Consider the following 18,191-nt stretch of genomic DNA (forward strand, 5'->3'; position numbering starts at 1 on the left):
TATATACATACACACACACACACATATGCTACACTCTATGAAACTTTCTGCCAGTGTCTATTGAGTTTTTTAGTGTTTTACCCACAAAAAAGGAAAAGTGTCTAACTACACTACTCTATACATCATTGCCATCAGCACCACAGCTACCTCTATCACCATAAATTCACATCAATTTTTCTGTGCTGACATAAGTTATATATATGTGGCATAAAGAACTTGGTTCAATGTAGCTTTATATATGTATAAATATACTTGTTTGTATCAAATTCTCAGACTTGTCTACTTTGTCTAGAATTTAAACATTTATTCTTTTTATGAACCACAAATGTAAAGTTTTTTATATTTTCTTTCAATGTCCATTTTTGAAAAGTACTCTTTGAAATCTTGATGTAATATTCATCATAAGTTAGTAAATGTTTTTACACACACACATGCATGCACACACACACACACACACACAAACACACACACGCACGCACACAACATTCACTTAAACGCATTCACACATATATGAATATCTAATGTTCACATGCACACAAACATAAATGTAAGCGCACATGCATATATCAAACTTGTATATATGTCCCTGTCAATAATGGCCCAATAATATTTTCATTTTTATTTTTCTGAATATGGTTCTTTAATTCATTTAATCTATAACTAACATCAAAATGAAATTATGACTATGACATACCATAAAAACATAAGAAGCTTATGTTTTTCTTCTCTTATCAGTCCATTACTTGATATGTTAGCTGCTCTTTCCATTCAGCCATTCATGTGGTACAGTGTGTTGATTCAATGGCAGCTTGGATGACAGCCAACTAGGTGATGTATAACTGGATAACTAACTTGGCTATCTAACATCCTTAAGTGACTGGGTTGCATAAGTTTAGTCAGAAAGAAGTATTGCTGATGTTGCTTAGCTCCAGATCAACCCCGATTTAGCAAATCCTTCCAGCTGCGATTATTTTTGTTTTCAATCTGAGGGTCTACATGTGCCAGCTGTCCCCACTTTTTTGATATCCTCTCATCTCTCAATCACCCCCCCCCCCCTATTTTATTCACTGCATTATGCTTCTTGTATAATTAAAGATACCAGTGAATCTTTCCTATTCACTGTATCATATTGTTCATGTTGGGTTGTCATTGGACATTTCTCTGTCTGTCTGTCTCTCTACTAAGCTGCCTGTGTAACGAGGGATGGCACTGGGGCTACTTGAACTTAATCTCTCCTCCGTCATCATTACGTACTCATAACACCTGACCATTGCTTTTTCTGTTCGAACAGTCAACATTTCCTCTCCCTCCTGCTCTTTCACCCCTCACTCCACTCACTCTGTTTCTGTTATCATACTCCTATTCTATTCATCCACACATCCTCTGTCTTGTACTCAGACTCTTAAGTTTTCATCTGCTTCTAATAATTCAGCAGCTGCACAGCGACACTATGAGATGACATGGCTGTAAACAATAATCTGGACAGCTGAATTTATTGTCTCTTATTTTCAGTGTTATTAGTATCTTTCTTGCTCGACATCTGAATGGTGAAATCATTTTAGTACTAACATTATTAAAAGAGGTGTCACTAATTATTACAATTTCCAGGTGATTATTTACTATGATTTTCAGAAGTTAAACAGATTCTGATTTTGATATTACAAATTCTGCTGCCATTGTGTATTGAGGTTACAATGTGTTGACAGGAAAATGATTGAAGCTTTCCAACATTGAGTTGCATCTTGTTTGCATCAGCTAACTTGTATGTATTGTAATAAATTCCTTCTGCAAATTCTTGAAATCATTGATAATATTAATTGCCTATGCTATTCCGGTATCATGATCATGGTTATTGAAAGTACCTGTTTTAATAATTGAGGATATGTCTGAAAGAACTATTATCAACATTAATAACATTTCTTTTGAGATGATGACTTGGAATAGCTGACATTGTTTTAAAATGGCATCATTAGCTGCATCAACTTGACTATTGTGGTTTCAAAAGTAATACTAGTGCTCCATGATTCTATGTTGTCATGAAAGTGACCATGCTCAATATGCAAGGCAGAAATTGGTAGGAATCCCATAAAGTGTTTATAGATTATTAACACATTAAAATTTAAATGGCATAGCAAACAGGATGACAGGGAACATAGACTTTTATAAGTGGAAGATGTATAGGAATAGTGAGCAGTAGGAGTACATGTGAAATAAGTTTCTTCAGATGTTTGGAAGGCTTCCTGGAAGTAGCTGAAAGCATTTTTTTTTTTGTTTTTTAGGACACTTAGTTAGAGAGGAGGTGTGTGTTCTGAAATCATATTTTCTAGAAAAAGTCAGTGAGCAGTAAAGGGTTTCTCCCTCAGAGAGAAGAGCAAATTTCTGTATAATGTGCAATGTTGCATGGCAGTAAGTTGTGGGCATTGAATGCAGAGAATTCCAGAAAGAAATGAAGTGAGTATACACTGCTGGATTGAATATCTAATGTTAATGTGCATGAATGATGGAACACAAATGTGTTGGAAGAAAAACTGGATTAAAGGTGACTTGGGTGTAATATGTGAGAGAAGACAACCATGGTTCAAACAAGCGATTTATATGGAGGACAACAGTAGTGTAAAGAAGTACCTATTCTTAAAAGTACATAAAATCTGTTGCAAAGGGAGACTAAAGAAGGCATGGGGTGAAGTGGTGAAAATCGATCTCAAGAAGCTGATCCTCCTGAAGAGATGACAAACTACCATAAAATGTGGTTAAACATAATGCTGTAGAACACATTTCAAACCCAAACAAACATAGAAAGGTGTACAGAGTGTTGAAGGTAAGTTAGAGGAATGATATTTATGCTTAGGGATCTCCTCCCCAAAATTGTTTATATTAACTCGCCATCTACTGCTCTCTCTCTCTCTTCTCTTCATTACTCTCTTATTTATCACTCAACTTCTTTCCTATCAATAGACTCCTCTACTATCACTCATTCTCTTTCCAATCAAACTACCTGTGTATTGCATTAGTTATATCCATATTAAATCCTCCTCTTCCTGTCACCTTTCTTTATCACCAGACATCATTCACTCCCTTATCATTCATAACTGGCATTCATCACTTTCATTACTTCTATCACTAATCATTGTTCTCCATCACTCTCTTTTATTTCTGATATTCCTTCTTCTTTCACACGGTTTCTTTTCCCCTCTCTCTTCAACCCTCATGCAGTTTCTATCGAATCTCCCTGCCAATGATTTTCATGTAGCTGTCTTAGTCTGTCTGTTTGTCTCAACTCCCTCCTATTATTCATTGCTCTATCTCCTTCCTATCACTCCAGTTTTCCTCACCATCCCCTTACTCTGATTCTTTTTCATCATTTTCTTTTTTATTACCCTCTCAGTTATGTTGCTTCAGTCCAATTTCTGTACCAACAATTGATATGTAACTGTCTAGCATTCCTTACTCTCTCTTCTATTTCTCTCTCTTATATCACTCCTAAACTCCTATCACACTGCTTCTCATTTTAATATTCTACCATCCTCATTTCTTTCCTTCACTATTGGGTGGAAAGCCTCAGTGAGATGATGATAGAGTATTGGTTTCAAATTTTGACACAAGGCCAGCAATTTTAGAGGGAGTGGGTATATTGATTACATTGACCCTAGCGTTTAAGAAATAAGTGGATGGGGGTCGATGTAACCCCTGCTCTTAAAATTGCTGGCTTGTACCAAAATTTAAAACCAATATTCTATCATTCTCTCACTCAGGCTTCCCACCCAATTATGGTGGAAATGAGTGAATGAATGGAGACGCCACAGGAAAGAGAGGACATCATTCTAGTGCTGTAAATGAATGAATGGAGACAGCAAAGAAAAGAAATGACTCTTTAGGTTTGCTAGAAACAAGGTGGTGTCACTAGTACTAATATCATGATAAAACATACCCAGTATCTTATTCAAAGTGATTGACTGAAAAGGTATCCAGCCATAGAAGGCATACAAAAATGGAATGCATGAATGAGATGTGGCTTGTGATTTACACTCCAAATAGAAATTGATTTCAATCCTGAAAACTCATCAATCTCAGACCAGCATAAAAAAAACATAAAAATGATGTTGATATGATGTATATATAGATATATAAACATGCATATACTTATGCAAACATATATATATAGATATATATACACATATATAATCTATCTATTTATCTGTGTGTTTGTCTGTCCTATCAGCCTGTGTCCATCCATCCGTCCATTGTCTATCTGTCTGTTTGTCTCTCTGTTTCTCTCTACATATGTGTGAGTGTGTACACACACACACACACCCATGTGCATACACATACAGACACACAAACAAAGCGAATTAACATGCATACCTCACTATTCACATTAAGGAATGTGAGTGTGAAAAAGAAGAATAAACTATGTTCCTGCTAATACTGGTGTTGATGACAGCAGTTGACAATCTGATATAATCATTCCCCAATTCCTCTGGAAATGTTCTTTGTTTAGTGTAATTAGTTGTCAGTCAGACATAAATATCGTCTAAATATGAACATAAACTATCAAATGTTTAGAATGTTAGAATAAATGCACTAATGAAGTAGTTTACACACTTTTAAAATATCTCGAAAGGCATCTCTATTCAACTGGTGCATGAATGGATGTTGCTGTGAATAACAAATGGCCACAACCCAAAGAAGATTTAAGACTTATTGAACCTTTCAAATGCATTTTTAGATATGGTGATTGTCTCAAGTTTTCCTCTTCTGCAGCTTGGTTAGCTGAATTAGTTATGTACACCACCTCCTACCCACCCTTCCATGCATCACATAAAGAAAAAAAACCATAATTTTTTTTATAGATTTCACTTTAGTATTTGATTATAGCTTTCATTTTGCAAAGAATACATTTAAATGTTTTGGGAAATGTTACAAATTTTTAAAGGCAACCCATTTCATTTTTATAATTTTGTACTATATAATTATCATAATTTTCAATTTTGGTATCTTTTTCTTCTTGTGTAATTTATGTAAAAGTGGATATAAAAGCAATACAGAAACATAATGAATAAGTTGATTGGAAATTATTGGAAAATTAACACTAACAAATACTTTTAATAAATATGACCTAGTTATAGAATTTTTGTATTGGTAATTATCTGCAAACCATTCCTAACATTAAGCAATTAGGAGAACTTTAAAAGGTGAAATTATAGGTTTCAGTATTTCTTTCAATGTTACATTGTTTTTAAGAGTTGTTTACAAACCCTCATCTCAAATTCGCCTGCAGTTTTAAAAATAGCCTTAAAAAAGCAGTAAACAAAAGAAAAAGGAAGAAGATAAGGTAAAATTTATATCCTGTGTCAATTCTTCCTTAAATTCTGAAAAGATTTTTTTTTATTTGAATGTTACAGCTGTTTTAATTACATCTCAACAACATTGACTACAATAAAAGCAAGCTGAACAAAATAAGATGGGAAGAAACAGCTAAATTACTTTCTCAAACTGCTAATAACAGCAATAACAGCAAAAACTAAAGCTTCCCTCGTTTATTTTATTGAATGTGAAACCAAATATAACCTTTCTTCAGTTAGTCTGAACATATTTAATGCAGTGTGAATTAAAAAGCTAATTGGAAATAATTATGTGGCAAGTATCAAACAATATAAGTCAATGACAAATATTTTAATTATTTCAGCAAATACAGGAGACAACTCTGGAATATTTCAGCTTTATTATAACCTCAAAGGTAAAGCATAAAGTTCATTGTACTTGCTGAAGTAGTAATGTGAGAATTACTAAATAAATATACAAGACTACGTACTGGCTGGTGTAGAAAAATAACATTTTTAGTGGATACATACCAAGCCTAGTATACCAGACCAAAAGACATAAGGACAAACTGGTAGCAAAAACAGTTTCCTACCATGCATAGTTGATGTTATTTTAAGTACATATCTTCTCATGAAGGACTGGATCATTATAATATTTACTATACTGGTATGGATAATTCAATTCTAACTTTATAAGATGTTTCTGCCTCTGTTACAGTATTATCAGTCCAGTATTATGAGACAGTGGTCTTTATCAGAGATGATTGGTAATATACACAAGAATTATGTCTCCTCACAAAAAGCGAGCAGGTTCTATATAAATTAGCAATTAGTAACAGAAGCAGCCTTTGTGACAAATATTGATCAACACATCAAACCTAACCCGGATGTGTTAGACTGCAGTGAATATTCTGAGAAATCATCTTGTGCAGACGACAAGTGCTGATATTTCACCAGTACTGGCAGCTGGTATTGTTGTATCACATGCTTTCATAGTATTTAGAATAATCAGTAACAGACAGCCAAACATCGAATCGTGATCTGAAATATGGTGAAATCACATGATACAACAGTGTCATCTGTTGGTGCTGATGAAATATCAATTGATATTATCTGTGCTTTTTAGCATTTGTTGTCTACCTGTGATGATTTATCAGGACGTTTACTGCAGTCTAAGGCATTATAAACAATACATCCAAGTTAGGCTGGATGTGCTAACTTATATTCCCTTGTTTTAGTAATATTAATTCTCTTCTTCAGCATACATTTTAATGTCTGCTATTTAGTGATACTTTGTATGTGTTCAGTTCATTGTTGTCTAAAATTTCCTTATAATATAACAACTTCTGAAATGAATTTTCCCAAAGTCCATCATCCTCCAGACACTTTTCTGAACAATATAGATTCCTAACGTTTTAAACTAAGATTTAACTACCTGAGGGATTATTTATTTATCACCTTCATCAATGAATGAAATGTTAAAATGTGATAAATGAAATGGATTTGAATCACAAAAAGAAAAAAAAATACTGATGAAATCAAATAAAAAATATATAAAAGGATCCATTGGAAAATTTGTCCTTATAAATATCTGTACACTTTGGCCCAACTTTGGCTCACCATTTACTAATACAAGCCATGTCTACTATTCCTCAAAAGTTTAATCTCTCATTCCAAATCTGTAAATCCATATCTGCTGTCTATATTACACATCATATATCAAGTACTTTCCTAAATGCGGTGTAAGTGCTTATGTATACTCCATATTCCTCAACACAGCAATCTGATCTGGAGATCAGCAATAATAACTTTCATATATTATACTGAAGTCTTCTCTGTTCTTCTAAATCCATCTGCTGTCTCTTGCTCTATCCAAAGTTGTTCAACCATTATTAGATGTACCGTCACACCTATTACAGTCCAAATTCTATGTGGTTCTGTTGCAGCTAGCTTTTCTATTGCTGTACTACAACACTTGGAGGAAATTCTTCACTGTCACCAGCCCAGAAGTATTTAGTCTATATATATATCTATATCATTATAAATACGAGATTCTGTCAGTCCATCCTTCCATAATCCCTGTATCTCAGTCAGCTTTTGCTCTACATAGACATATTATACCTTTTTGGAATCAGGATGATCCCAGTATTGAAAATCTGTCCTTCATTTGGTTCCAAAACATCCAGCATTGGGATCAGGTGAGATTTGTTATATGTTAACAGTTGAAAATTCAAATTTTAAAAGAACTTCAAAAATTTGTAAACTTACAAGTTTTTCATTTAAACTGAATTTAAAGTAGTACCTAAACTTTGTGTGGATATAAAAAGTATTTTCAATTCAGTTCACTTAAAACTAGACCCAAGTTAGAGTGAGAGATTTTGAAAAACTTGAGTGAGAAATATTGAAGATCTCTAACTTTTGGCCAAAATCAGACTTCTATCCAAATTGGACTTTTGACCAGATTGGACTTCCAGCCTGATTGGACTTTTGGCAGAGTCAGTTTATTCAGAGGTTTGGCTGCTGGAAGATTTGCAGCTCAGCTACTGGATCAGGGAAATGGAAGCATTCAGCAAGACAGTAATGGAGACATCACTCTTCCAAATGGCTGAGGCATTTTGGTTAAAACTGTAGAAAAGTTGATTACCAAGGTTTACCTAAACATTGAACATAATTTTCAAGATCATGATTGGCTTTGTGAAAGAGCCATACTTGCACCAAAGAATGAAACTGTCCAGGTTGTTAATTGGAAACTTATGCAATCAATCCATACTGAAGAAAAAAATTGTTTCTCAGTTGATACTGTTGTGGACCCCAATGATGCTGTGAATTATCCTACTGAGTTTCTTAACTCTTTGGATCCGCCTGGAATGCCTTCTTACAAACTGAAATTGAAGAAAGGTGTTCCAGTCATGCTTTTGAGAAATCTGGATCTGCTAAAGCTGTGCAATGGATCAGGACTGATTGTCAAGCAAACACATCCACACCTTTTGGAAGCAACAATCCTCACTGGACAACGAAAGGAAGAAAATGTGTTTATTCCAAGAATTCCAGTGATTCCAGCAGACATGCCCTTTGAATTCAAGAGACTTCAGTTTCCAGGAAGAATTAATTTTGCAAATATACATATATTCATATAATAACATAATCACATAACCACACAGTAAAGTGTCTTGCTCAAGGACACAATGTACTGCCAGCAATCAAACTCGTGGCCCTATGATTGTGAGCTTAATACCCTAACCACGAAGCCACATGCCTTCACACATTACTTACATTACAACCACAAGCATACTAATGCACTTTTCCCTTTGTCTGTCTTCTATTTCGACTACAGTGGAATCTGCTTCTTTTAACTTGCAAACTGTGTACTCCTTGATAGACAACATTGCCTCTTGTCAGCATCATTTCAACTGTATGTTACCCACCAAACCCCACACAAAGTATTTGATTAAATCTACACCAACATTTTATTAGTTCATTATATAAATTAATTTTTTTTACCTTTCTTGTAACTGTTTTCCAGGAATAAGTCCAGCTCGGAGATTGCTATCTCCTTCTTTACGTGCCTGCCACCAAAGTGGATCTTCTTGACTAACAATCTGAAGAACATCTCCCTTCTGGAAAGGAAGACCTGCTTCTGGGCAAGGAATAATGGGGTCATCAAAGGGATCATAATCAAATAGAGCTCGAAGTCTTATTTGAGTTGAACGATAATATGGCTGAAAAATAAAACGGAATAATCACGGATCAATTAAGCTTTTAATCACACTTTACTGGAATAAGCCAAATAATTTTATTTAAATCTAACAAGAAATTAGATTTTGTTGGATTTTGAACTTATAGATGAAAATAAAGGCAACATCTATTTCTATCATATTGAGCAAAACAGACCCAAAATTGATTCCCTTTTTTCTAGAGAATGTCGAATATTTTTTGTTTATGTATTTGTTTTGCAAGATTCTTGATGTGAAATTGTGTGTTGAAAAATATATTGTTATATTTGATGATGGTCATATTTTACCAATCAAACACACATGCATAATATGTTTGGTCTTCACTTCAGCTTTATTATCATTATTTTACTTTCTTTATCAAAACTCTTTTGTCACACATCCTGCGACCTCTTCAGTGACTCTTTATCCCATGTGTCTCAAGCAGAACAAGAAAAGACACATGGGATTAAAAGTCATTGAAGAGGTCACAAGATGTATGAAAAAAGAGAGTTTTAACAAAGAAAATAAAATGATACTAATAAAGTTGAAGTGAAGACTAAATATATAGTGCATATGTTTAATTGGCAAAATATGACCATCCTCACTAATTCATTAAAAAAAGAATGATCATTTTTTTTTAATGATTTAGTAAGCAGTAGAGGGACAGTGCCCATGACTTTTTTCTGAGACTGTTGGTACAAAGAGAAGAAGAAACCATGATTTACAGGTTGTTGCAGCTCATCAGAGATCTGTTCTGAATGCTTACAAGAAATTGAACAGTGAAAGGTACTCCATAGGCCAGTGGTGGAGTTAAAACCAAGCAAAAGATTAAAGCTAATGTCTTAGAACATGTTAAATCAATCCAGCTATTGAAAAATGCAATGGTAAAATAGACATGCCCAAGATGCCACATGGTAGGTCCAAGCCAGGAGTCATATGAACCTGAAACAAACTTCTTACAACCCACCTTAGACCTCCCTTGGTTCTATGATGCAAACTTCCTGTTTCAAAGTGATCTAAATAAAAACCTTCCATCAACATCTTATTCATGTTTCAAGCACCAGTTTAATAATGGTTTTAAATTTTGGCACAAGGCCAGCAAGTTCGTGGCAGTGGGTAAATCGTTTACATTGACCTGAGTGCTCAACAGGTACTAATTTTATTAACCCTGAAGGGATGAAGGGCAAAGTCAAACTCAGCAGAATTTGAACTCAGAAAGTACAGATGGATGAAAAGTTGTTAGGCATTTTGCCTGGCATGCTAATAACTCTGCCAGCTCACCACCTTAAATACCAGTTTAACAATCCTTTCTACTATTGGCACAAGGCCTGAAATTTTGTGGGAGGGGGCCAGTCAATTAGCTCGACCCCAGTATGCATCTGGTACTTAATTTATCGACTCTGAAAGGATGAAAGGCAAAGCTGACCTTGGTGGAATTTGAACTCAGAATGTAGCAATGGGTGAAATACTGCTAAGCATTTCATCCAGCATGCTAATGATTCCGCCAGCTCGCCGCCTTGAATATCAGTTTAATAATGGCAGTTATTTTACTAAATTCTTCATTTTTCAAATTAATTGAAACAAAAGTTGTGTTTCCCAACAGAAATATGGCAACTAACATAGGATCAAAATATGCAGCAAATATATTGTGTGTCCTTAGATTAAAATGATTATTTCCTTTTCTTTACTTAGTTGGAATATTATGTTAGACATTAGCCAAAGAAAGAACATCTATGTAGTCATTTGACTTATGAGTATTAGCAACCAAATTTTTCTTACCCTACCATTCAGATTATGCTGCCAACAGTAATGTTTATTTATTTTCATTATTTTGAATTACTCATGTAGTACCATGTAGCTTTGAGGTTTCAATGATGTACGCATTTATTTTTAAAATGACATTGTAGGGCTGGTGTGAGAGGCTTAATATGGCCAATTTGAACATAAAACAGGTATATTATTTGGGTCAGATATGGCCAGTTTAAATAGCATTTTTAAAAAGAGAAGAACACGTTGAACAAAGTTGTTTAGGATATACCAAAGTTATGAGGTAATAAGATACATATAGTAACAGATGAAATGCCTTTGATCACAGGTCTGCTTAACTGCAGTTGATCCGGGACTAAGCAACAATAACTGGATATACAGTAGTTTCATTTTGCAACAGGGCGTTTAATTCAAAATAAATAACAACTTTAGACAGGATATCAATACTTTTTATGAATATCTCAATTGGAAGTACTAACAATTTTAATAAAGATGTTTTGAAAATAAAGCATAATAAATAAAAAAAAAAACACAAAGCAAAAAAAAAAAAACGGCAAAAATTACTCAGCACTCCCCTCCTCTATCAAATAAAAGAATTTGTTATCAAGTCATGTGCTAATTTTATTAGCTACTAAAATACTGTATGAATTTGTTTTTGTTTTTTTTAATATGAACTTGCAAAATTTATTACCTCTATATAAATTGAGACATTAAATCTGCATCAATTACCATTAAAAACATATTCTTTTTGTCTCTCTCATACAATCACACACACATACATATTATATATATGTATGTATATATAAAGATATATATATAAATATGTATACATATAAATATATATATGCATACATATATATATGTATATATATATATATATGTATATATATAAACACATATATACTTCTCTGTTACCCACCATCATAATAAAATCATTATTTAAATCCAATAATGGAAAATATTCTATGATAAGTTTACATTTGGTGAAATCAGTATAAATTGAATTAGTGTAATGTTATGGAAGTAAATATTAGATAAATATTTCTTTTTTAATTACAGGAAGTTTTCATTCAAACATTTTTTTCAAAGCTATTCATTCAACATAAATTGTAATATAAATGGGTCTATGAGAATCTATACTTTTAGCTATTATCATAGAAACATTAAGCTGATTATCAACAAATTTAACCAATTTTCAATGAGAGAGTCTCTACATGGTCAGTTGATTGGCAAGAAATTGCAGCTTGGAACCATGGGTTTGGATCCCAGCACTGCCAGTGATATTTTGATGTTTTGAGCCAAGTAGGAAGATTCTACAGGTTTGCTTTACCTGATGACAACTATAGCCAAATCATCTTTACATCATATATTCAATATAGACACAGATCATAATATAATCCAGTATAACTTTAAAAGGTCAGTATAGTTTTAACTGGGATGCCTTTGATAGTAAATCTGGAGCTAAGCAGAGGTAACTAGTATACAACAAGGAAGTTTCTTTGTGGCTGGCTGATCTATTAGAAATGACAGAATCATTATTTACATTTGACAGATATATTTGTCCTCATCTTTGTTGTTGACAAGTTTTGGCTGCTATACCCCCCAGCCTTCATCAAATGTCTTGGGGATATTCCTAAGGTATTTTTTGATGTTATTATTATTATATGCATATATACATGTGTGTATCTATATATGTATATTCAGGTCACTGCCTGGAATTGAACTCGGAATCTTGGGGTTAGTAGCCCACGTTCTTAACCACTACACCATATGCCCGTGGGCAATTATAGAGTGAATTGTAGGGCTTATAACTCTAACATTTTCTTATCCTTCCTTAATACCGGTTCCCATATGCTATTCATATCTGCACTCGGTCTGCTTAGGAGGTTGTTGTGTCCTAGTTTTCGTATTTTCCAGTGGTGTTCTCTGTCTATTATTTTAACTTCATCCCACAGGGGGAGGTGGTCTCCATTTTGCCATACATGATCAGCTATACCCAATTTATCAATATCTCCTCATGTCACAGCTTTGCGATGTGCATTTTGGTGGGGCGGCATGTTTCACCTTTGTATAACCTACCACAGCTGCATGGGATGGAGTACATGCAGTTTTTGGTCATATTCTCTTCTATTGGTGGTTTTACGCAAAGGAGATATTTGCAAAGTGTTGTATTACTCTTGAATACAGTCCTGATGTCATATGGGCTGCATGTCTTTTGTATTTTTTCAGAGAGGCCTTTCACATAGGGTAGACAGAATGTAGACAGTTTATTGGTTTCATCCCCTCTTTTCTTCATAATTGGAGTGGAGAGTATGTTTTGAGAGTAGTTGTTGCTTAATAGAAATGATCAAGCTCAGTAATAATCTATTAAGCAGCAACTACCCCCAAAACATACTATCCACTCCAATTATGAAGAAAAGAGGGGATAAAACCAATAAACTGTCCATAATCTGCCTATTCTATGTGATGGAAGCTGTGTGAATATACAGAGTTCAATGATGTGACTGTGTATGTTTAAAAAGATAATGTCAGGTAGGTGTGAGAGGCCAAATCTGGCCACTTTGAACATAAAACAGGAAAAATATTTGGGCTGGATATGGCCAGTTTTTTAAATGCTAAAGAGTTAATTTCAAGTTGGCTATGATTAAGCAGATCTATGATCATGGGCTTACAAACACTGACTATCCTGTTCCACTGGCTGTGTTATCTTTTATGTCCTTTTTTTTTCCAAGACCGAATGGTGATGTCAGAAGTAGAATTAGCTGCTCTTTCTCCTCTTTCTAGCAGATCAAATGACTCTTGCTAGTTCAGCTTTTAGTTGTTTGAAGCTCAGATGTCACTAAATGAAGGTAAAAAGAAAGCTGGGCATGCTATAAAGATTTATTACTTGAGCAAAGATGATATATTTGAAAGGATGCTATAAAACTGGCGTAATTATTGTCAAATTAGTAGAGATAATCTCAACTCCATGGAAGTTGAGATAAAACATGATTTTATCAACTAGATAACAGACACAAGCCACAGATTTTACTGACAGAAAGTCACAAGGGAAATATCTAAGGCTAAAGTTCTCTAAAAATATTGGTTTCAAATTTTGGCACAAGACCAGCATTTTCAGGGGTTGGAGAGGGAGTAAGTCAATTGCATTGACCCCACTTATTTTACTGATCCTGAAAGGACGAAAAGAAAAGTTGGCTGTGACAGAATTTTAACTCAGAATGTAAAGACAGATGAAATGCCAGTAAACATTTTGACTGGCATGCTAACAAACCTACCAACTTGCCACTATAAGTGACAACAATATTAGCATACAGGTCTAATAATAGGAACAAAGACAAAAGGTGTTGCTTTCTTGGAGGTACATTCACTGAATTTAATCATTGAGTGACAATGAATATATAACTGAGTGTTGAAGTCAACAAGTATATGAGACAAAAAAGATGTTTTGTACATGTTAAGGAGCTAAAATTCTTACAGATCGGAAGAAAAAGTCATGTATAAAGCATGCACACCCACTATTGTATGTAAGATGGTAAGGTAAATACAACATATGCAAAGCATAAAAAGAAACACAGTAGCAAGCTATCCTATACAACATGTTAAACTGTATCTGAGGTTTTAGCTCAGGAGTTTTGAGGAGCATGGAGTCAGCCCTAAGTCTTTACCATTCCCTGGTTCATCTGGTCAGGGAGGGCAGTTCTTTCTGTTCATCAGTCCCAGTTATGTGTCAAACAGTTGAAGATGACCCTGTGGCTAAGGCATATAGTACTCAGAGGAGTCAGTCTCTAGATATATGTTATACAGGCCCACCAATAAGTGGACATAGCTTGATGTTATGCAAAACCAGTCCTCTTGCCTAAGGATTACATAAGCCCTGTACTTTAAGGGTAAGTTCTGGATAGCAGGTGGTTGCCAAAGTAAACTCTAGATAAGGTAATGGGAAATCAAGGCCGTATCTTTTCCAAAAAAAGTTATGAATCTTCGGACTTTGGCTTGGTGGTCCATGACTGCTGATGCCTGTAGACATGACGCATAAAGCAAGAGAAAGGGAGTTGTTAGCACTTGTGTTAAAACAAATTCTTGAGATTGGTGTGACAGAATACTAAATGGGGCCCCTTTATAAGCTAACAAATCTACTATGTACACAGAATTCTAATACCATAGAATTTTCTACCTAGCAACAGAATGATTGCTTTCTCAATGCATTTTCTTAACTCAGAACTAGGAAAAGATCGGATTGATTAATAGATCACCAATAAAACATGATTTGATAGTGCTTTAATGATAGTTGAAAACTGACTGAAAATTATTAGCTAACATCACCACCAGGCTTTTTGATGTTTATAGCAGAGCCTACTCCATTGCAACAGTTTAGACCAGGTTTCTGGTCTAAGTAAGAATAACTCAGTATCTTGACATGCTGTTTTCCTCTGTGGCAAATTCTAAGTCTTTCCTCCTTCTTACTTTTATTCCTACAAGTCTTGGAGGCTCTGCAAATACCATTAGTGTTTCCTTGTTCCTCTGACTAAGCCATAAAAAAATGTATAAAATCATATCTATTGGGATTTGAACAATGAAGAAGGAGGCCAAAGAACAGAAAATTAGGACTTGGAACACAAGAAATAAATGTGGCACAAAATTCTACAGTACATGGGCAATAGTAGTTCTTTCATATACAGCCATTGAAAGATAAACTACCTTTCCAGTTACAACAATGCAGTTTCAAGGCAAACATATATTGTCAGTTATGACTAAAGGAAGTTTATTATGGATGTTAGATCATTTAACATGCTGTTAAATTCAATAAATATTGATTATTTTCAGTTATTTTAAATTCACAATAACTTCATGAATACAGCAAAGTTAAAAGTAAAATAGCAATTATTTTAATGAAAATGAAGATAAGAGTGGCATTAAAATGGCTAATGCTATACAGAGGAAATTTATTTCATGTTGTAAATATTTGATAAACTATTCTAATCTTCCGCAAAATATTTCTATGCAAGTAAACAAATTGACTTTTGAAATATTGAATTTTCCCCAACTTGAATGTGTAAGTTTTAAAATATTATATTCTAATAGCTATTTTTAACAGGCACAACCTCTTCAACAGTCCCTCAGCATATACAGCAGGAACAAGAAAACAAGGGTCTTTGGTGAAGTTTAACATTGAAGTTGGCAGAGTTAATCAGTTTGGTCAAGTAAGAGAATTAATGTTGTCCTTATAAAATGCTAATTTTATCTATACCAGTTTATCAATGTTTAATTCAGTAGTTCTCTTATATGGCCTTCTGAAAGTTATTTTACTTTACTAAGTGACAGTTTAACCTAAACAGAAAATATTTGCTCATTTTTTTACATTTTATGAGGGAGAAGGGTTAATTGCAAGGTTATATCTAGTATTAAAAACATTCAATAAATGCAAATAAATGTTTGAGTCTGTAGAATGTCTAACTCGTGTCAAAACATAAAATAGAAAACAGAATGGAAAGTATTAACTAAAAAACAAATAAACAAAACAAAAAACCTGCTTTTGCTTTGACTGCTGGCATTATTTTTATGATTATGATAGGCCATTCCCAGTTTTGAAATGAGTTATGGTGGCATAACAACTTTCCTGTTCTGGAACAGGAATATTATATTTGAAAAGTGATATTATTGATGCTACCAACATCAAAGTAATGTACACATATTCAGCAAATGTCTGCTCGCTATTTCAAGTATTTTCTTTTTTTAATTAATGGTTAAAATATTTTTATATTTTCAATACATATTAATGTTTATCAAGTGATACCTTTGATATTTCTTAGAGTTATACATGTATAGCTCTAATGGCAAACTTACACAATATTTGGTAGCTTTTAGCAACAATCACAAATGTCAGTTTATATTTATTAATTAGGTTTCATTTTATTTTATATAGCCAAAACTTTGAGATCACTGTCAACCTTTTCCTTGTAAAAATAAGAACGATATTCTACTTAAACACATTGAGTAATCCTTCAATTAATATTCAACTGCTTTTATGTATAACTCTACATACAAGCAAACATTAAGACACAGAGACATATATTTATATATCTTTAGAAGAAACTGAAGATTCATAGCATTGCAGTTCAGAGACTCTTGCTGCATTACAATCATTCAAGCAATAAAAAGATTTTCCTTTCTGTTGCTTCAATGACAGAGTGAATCATCAGCTCCTTCTGAATAAATAAATTCTACTATATGTAATAAGTACATTTTCTCTCATTTGTACACCCACTTGCATGTGTGAGTGCACCCCCCCCCACATGCAACTATACATACATTATACATATACACATTATATATATGTATACATATCAATATGTATATATATATATATATATATATATATACACACAGTACATATAATAAATAAATATGTATATTTATTTATTCATCATCATCATCATCATCATCATCATCATCAACATTTAACGTCCATTGTCCATGCTGGCATGGGTTGGATGGTTTAACCAGGGCTGGTAAGCTGGAAGGCTGCACCAAACTCCAGTCTGATTGTGCATGGTTTCTATGGCTGGATGCTCTTCCCAACACTGACCATTCTGAGAGTGCAACGGCTGCTTTTACATGCCACTGACATGGGTGTCATTTGCATGACACCAGTATTTGCTATGGCTTTTGTTTTACTTGGTTTAATGGGTCTTCTTCTCAAGTACAACATTATGCCAAGGGTCTCAGTTATTCAGCATTGCCTCTGTCAGGCCTGACACTTGAAAGGTGCTTTTCATGAGCCACTAGCATCAGCCACACACGTACAATTATGTGCTTTGACTGCAGCATTAGAGACATTTAGCTCTTATTTCTAGCAATGTCGGTGTTTTTAACACCCTCAGTCATATTTAATGACGATTATAGCTTTCTGTTTTAGTACACACACACACATGTGCATGCACTTGTGTGTTTGTGTGTGTGTGTATAAGCACACACCGAACATTACTAGTTAGAAAGAGATTATGATTCAAAAATTCGATTGTCTGCTTTCATAAAAGCGTGTCTCTCTTTCCCAGTATGTCATCAAATGAGGCATTTACGTTATGGCTCTCCCACCCTCAACCTATTTCCTAACCAGTTCTTTCATGTGTTATTTGGTCTTCCTCTGCCATAGGTAACTTCTTTTGTCAGCATACAATACTTTTCATGTAACTGGGGCGCCATCTCTATCACATTTCCACACAAGTGCAGCCATCTGCCTTTTCAGTTTCTAAACATTTGCTATGTTAATTAATCTCTCAGTAATTAAGAAAAGAAAATGATTATTTGTGTAAGATTACTTCACCTGAGAGAGTCCTTTCAGAAAACCAAAACTAATTTGTAAACATGTGCAAAGTTACAGTCATATTTT

The 18,191-nt window shown here is 34.0% G+C and overlaps 1 protein-coding gene across 7 annotated transcripts in view; it reads right to left on the bottom strand.

The window, feature by feature from the left end:
* Positions 1-18,191, bottom strand: part of LOC106869047 (MAGUK p55 subfamily member 7) — a 582,860-nt gene that overhangs the window by 78,551 nt on the left and 486,118 nt on the right. For all 7 annotated transcript variants that reach the window (XM_014914558.2, XM_052971018.1, XM_014914556.2 and 4 more), the window contains one exon: positions 8,823-9,040. In XM_014914558.2, the coding sequence (XP_014770044.1) occupies positions 8,823-9,040 (218 nt within the window). The remainder of the gene's footprint in view (positions 1-8,822; positions 9,041-18,191) is intronic.

This window comes from Octopus bimaculoides, chromosome 10 (genome assembly GCF_001194135.2).
Source record: "Octopus bimaculoides isolate UCB-OBI-ISO-001 chromosome 10, ASM119413v2, whole genome shotgun sequence".
In the NCBI taxonomy this organism is placed as follows: domain Eukaryota; kingdom Metazoa; phylum Mollusca; class Cephalopoda; order Octopoda; family Octopodidae; genus Octopus; species Octopus bimaculoides.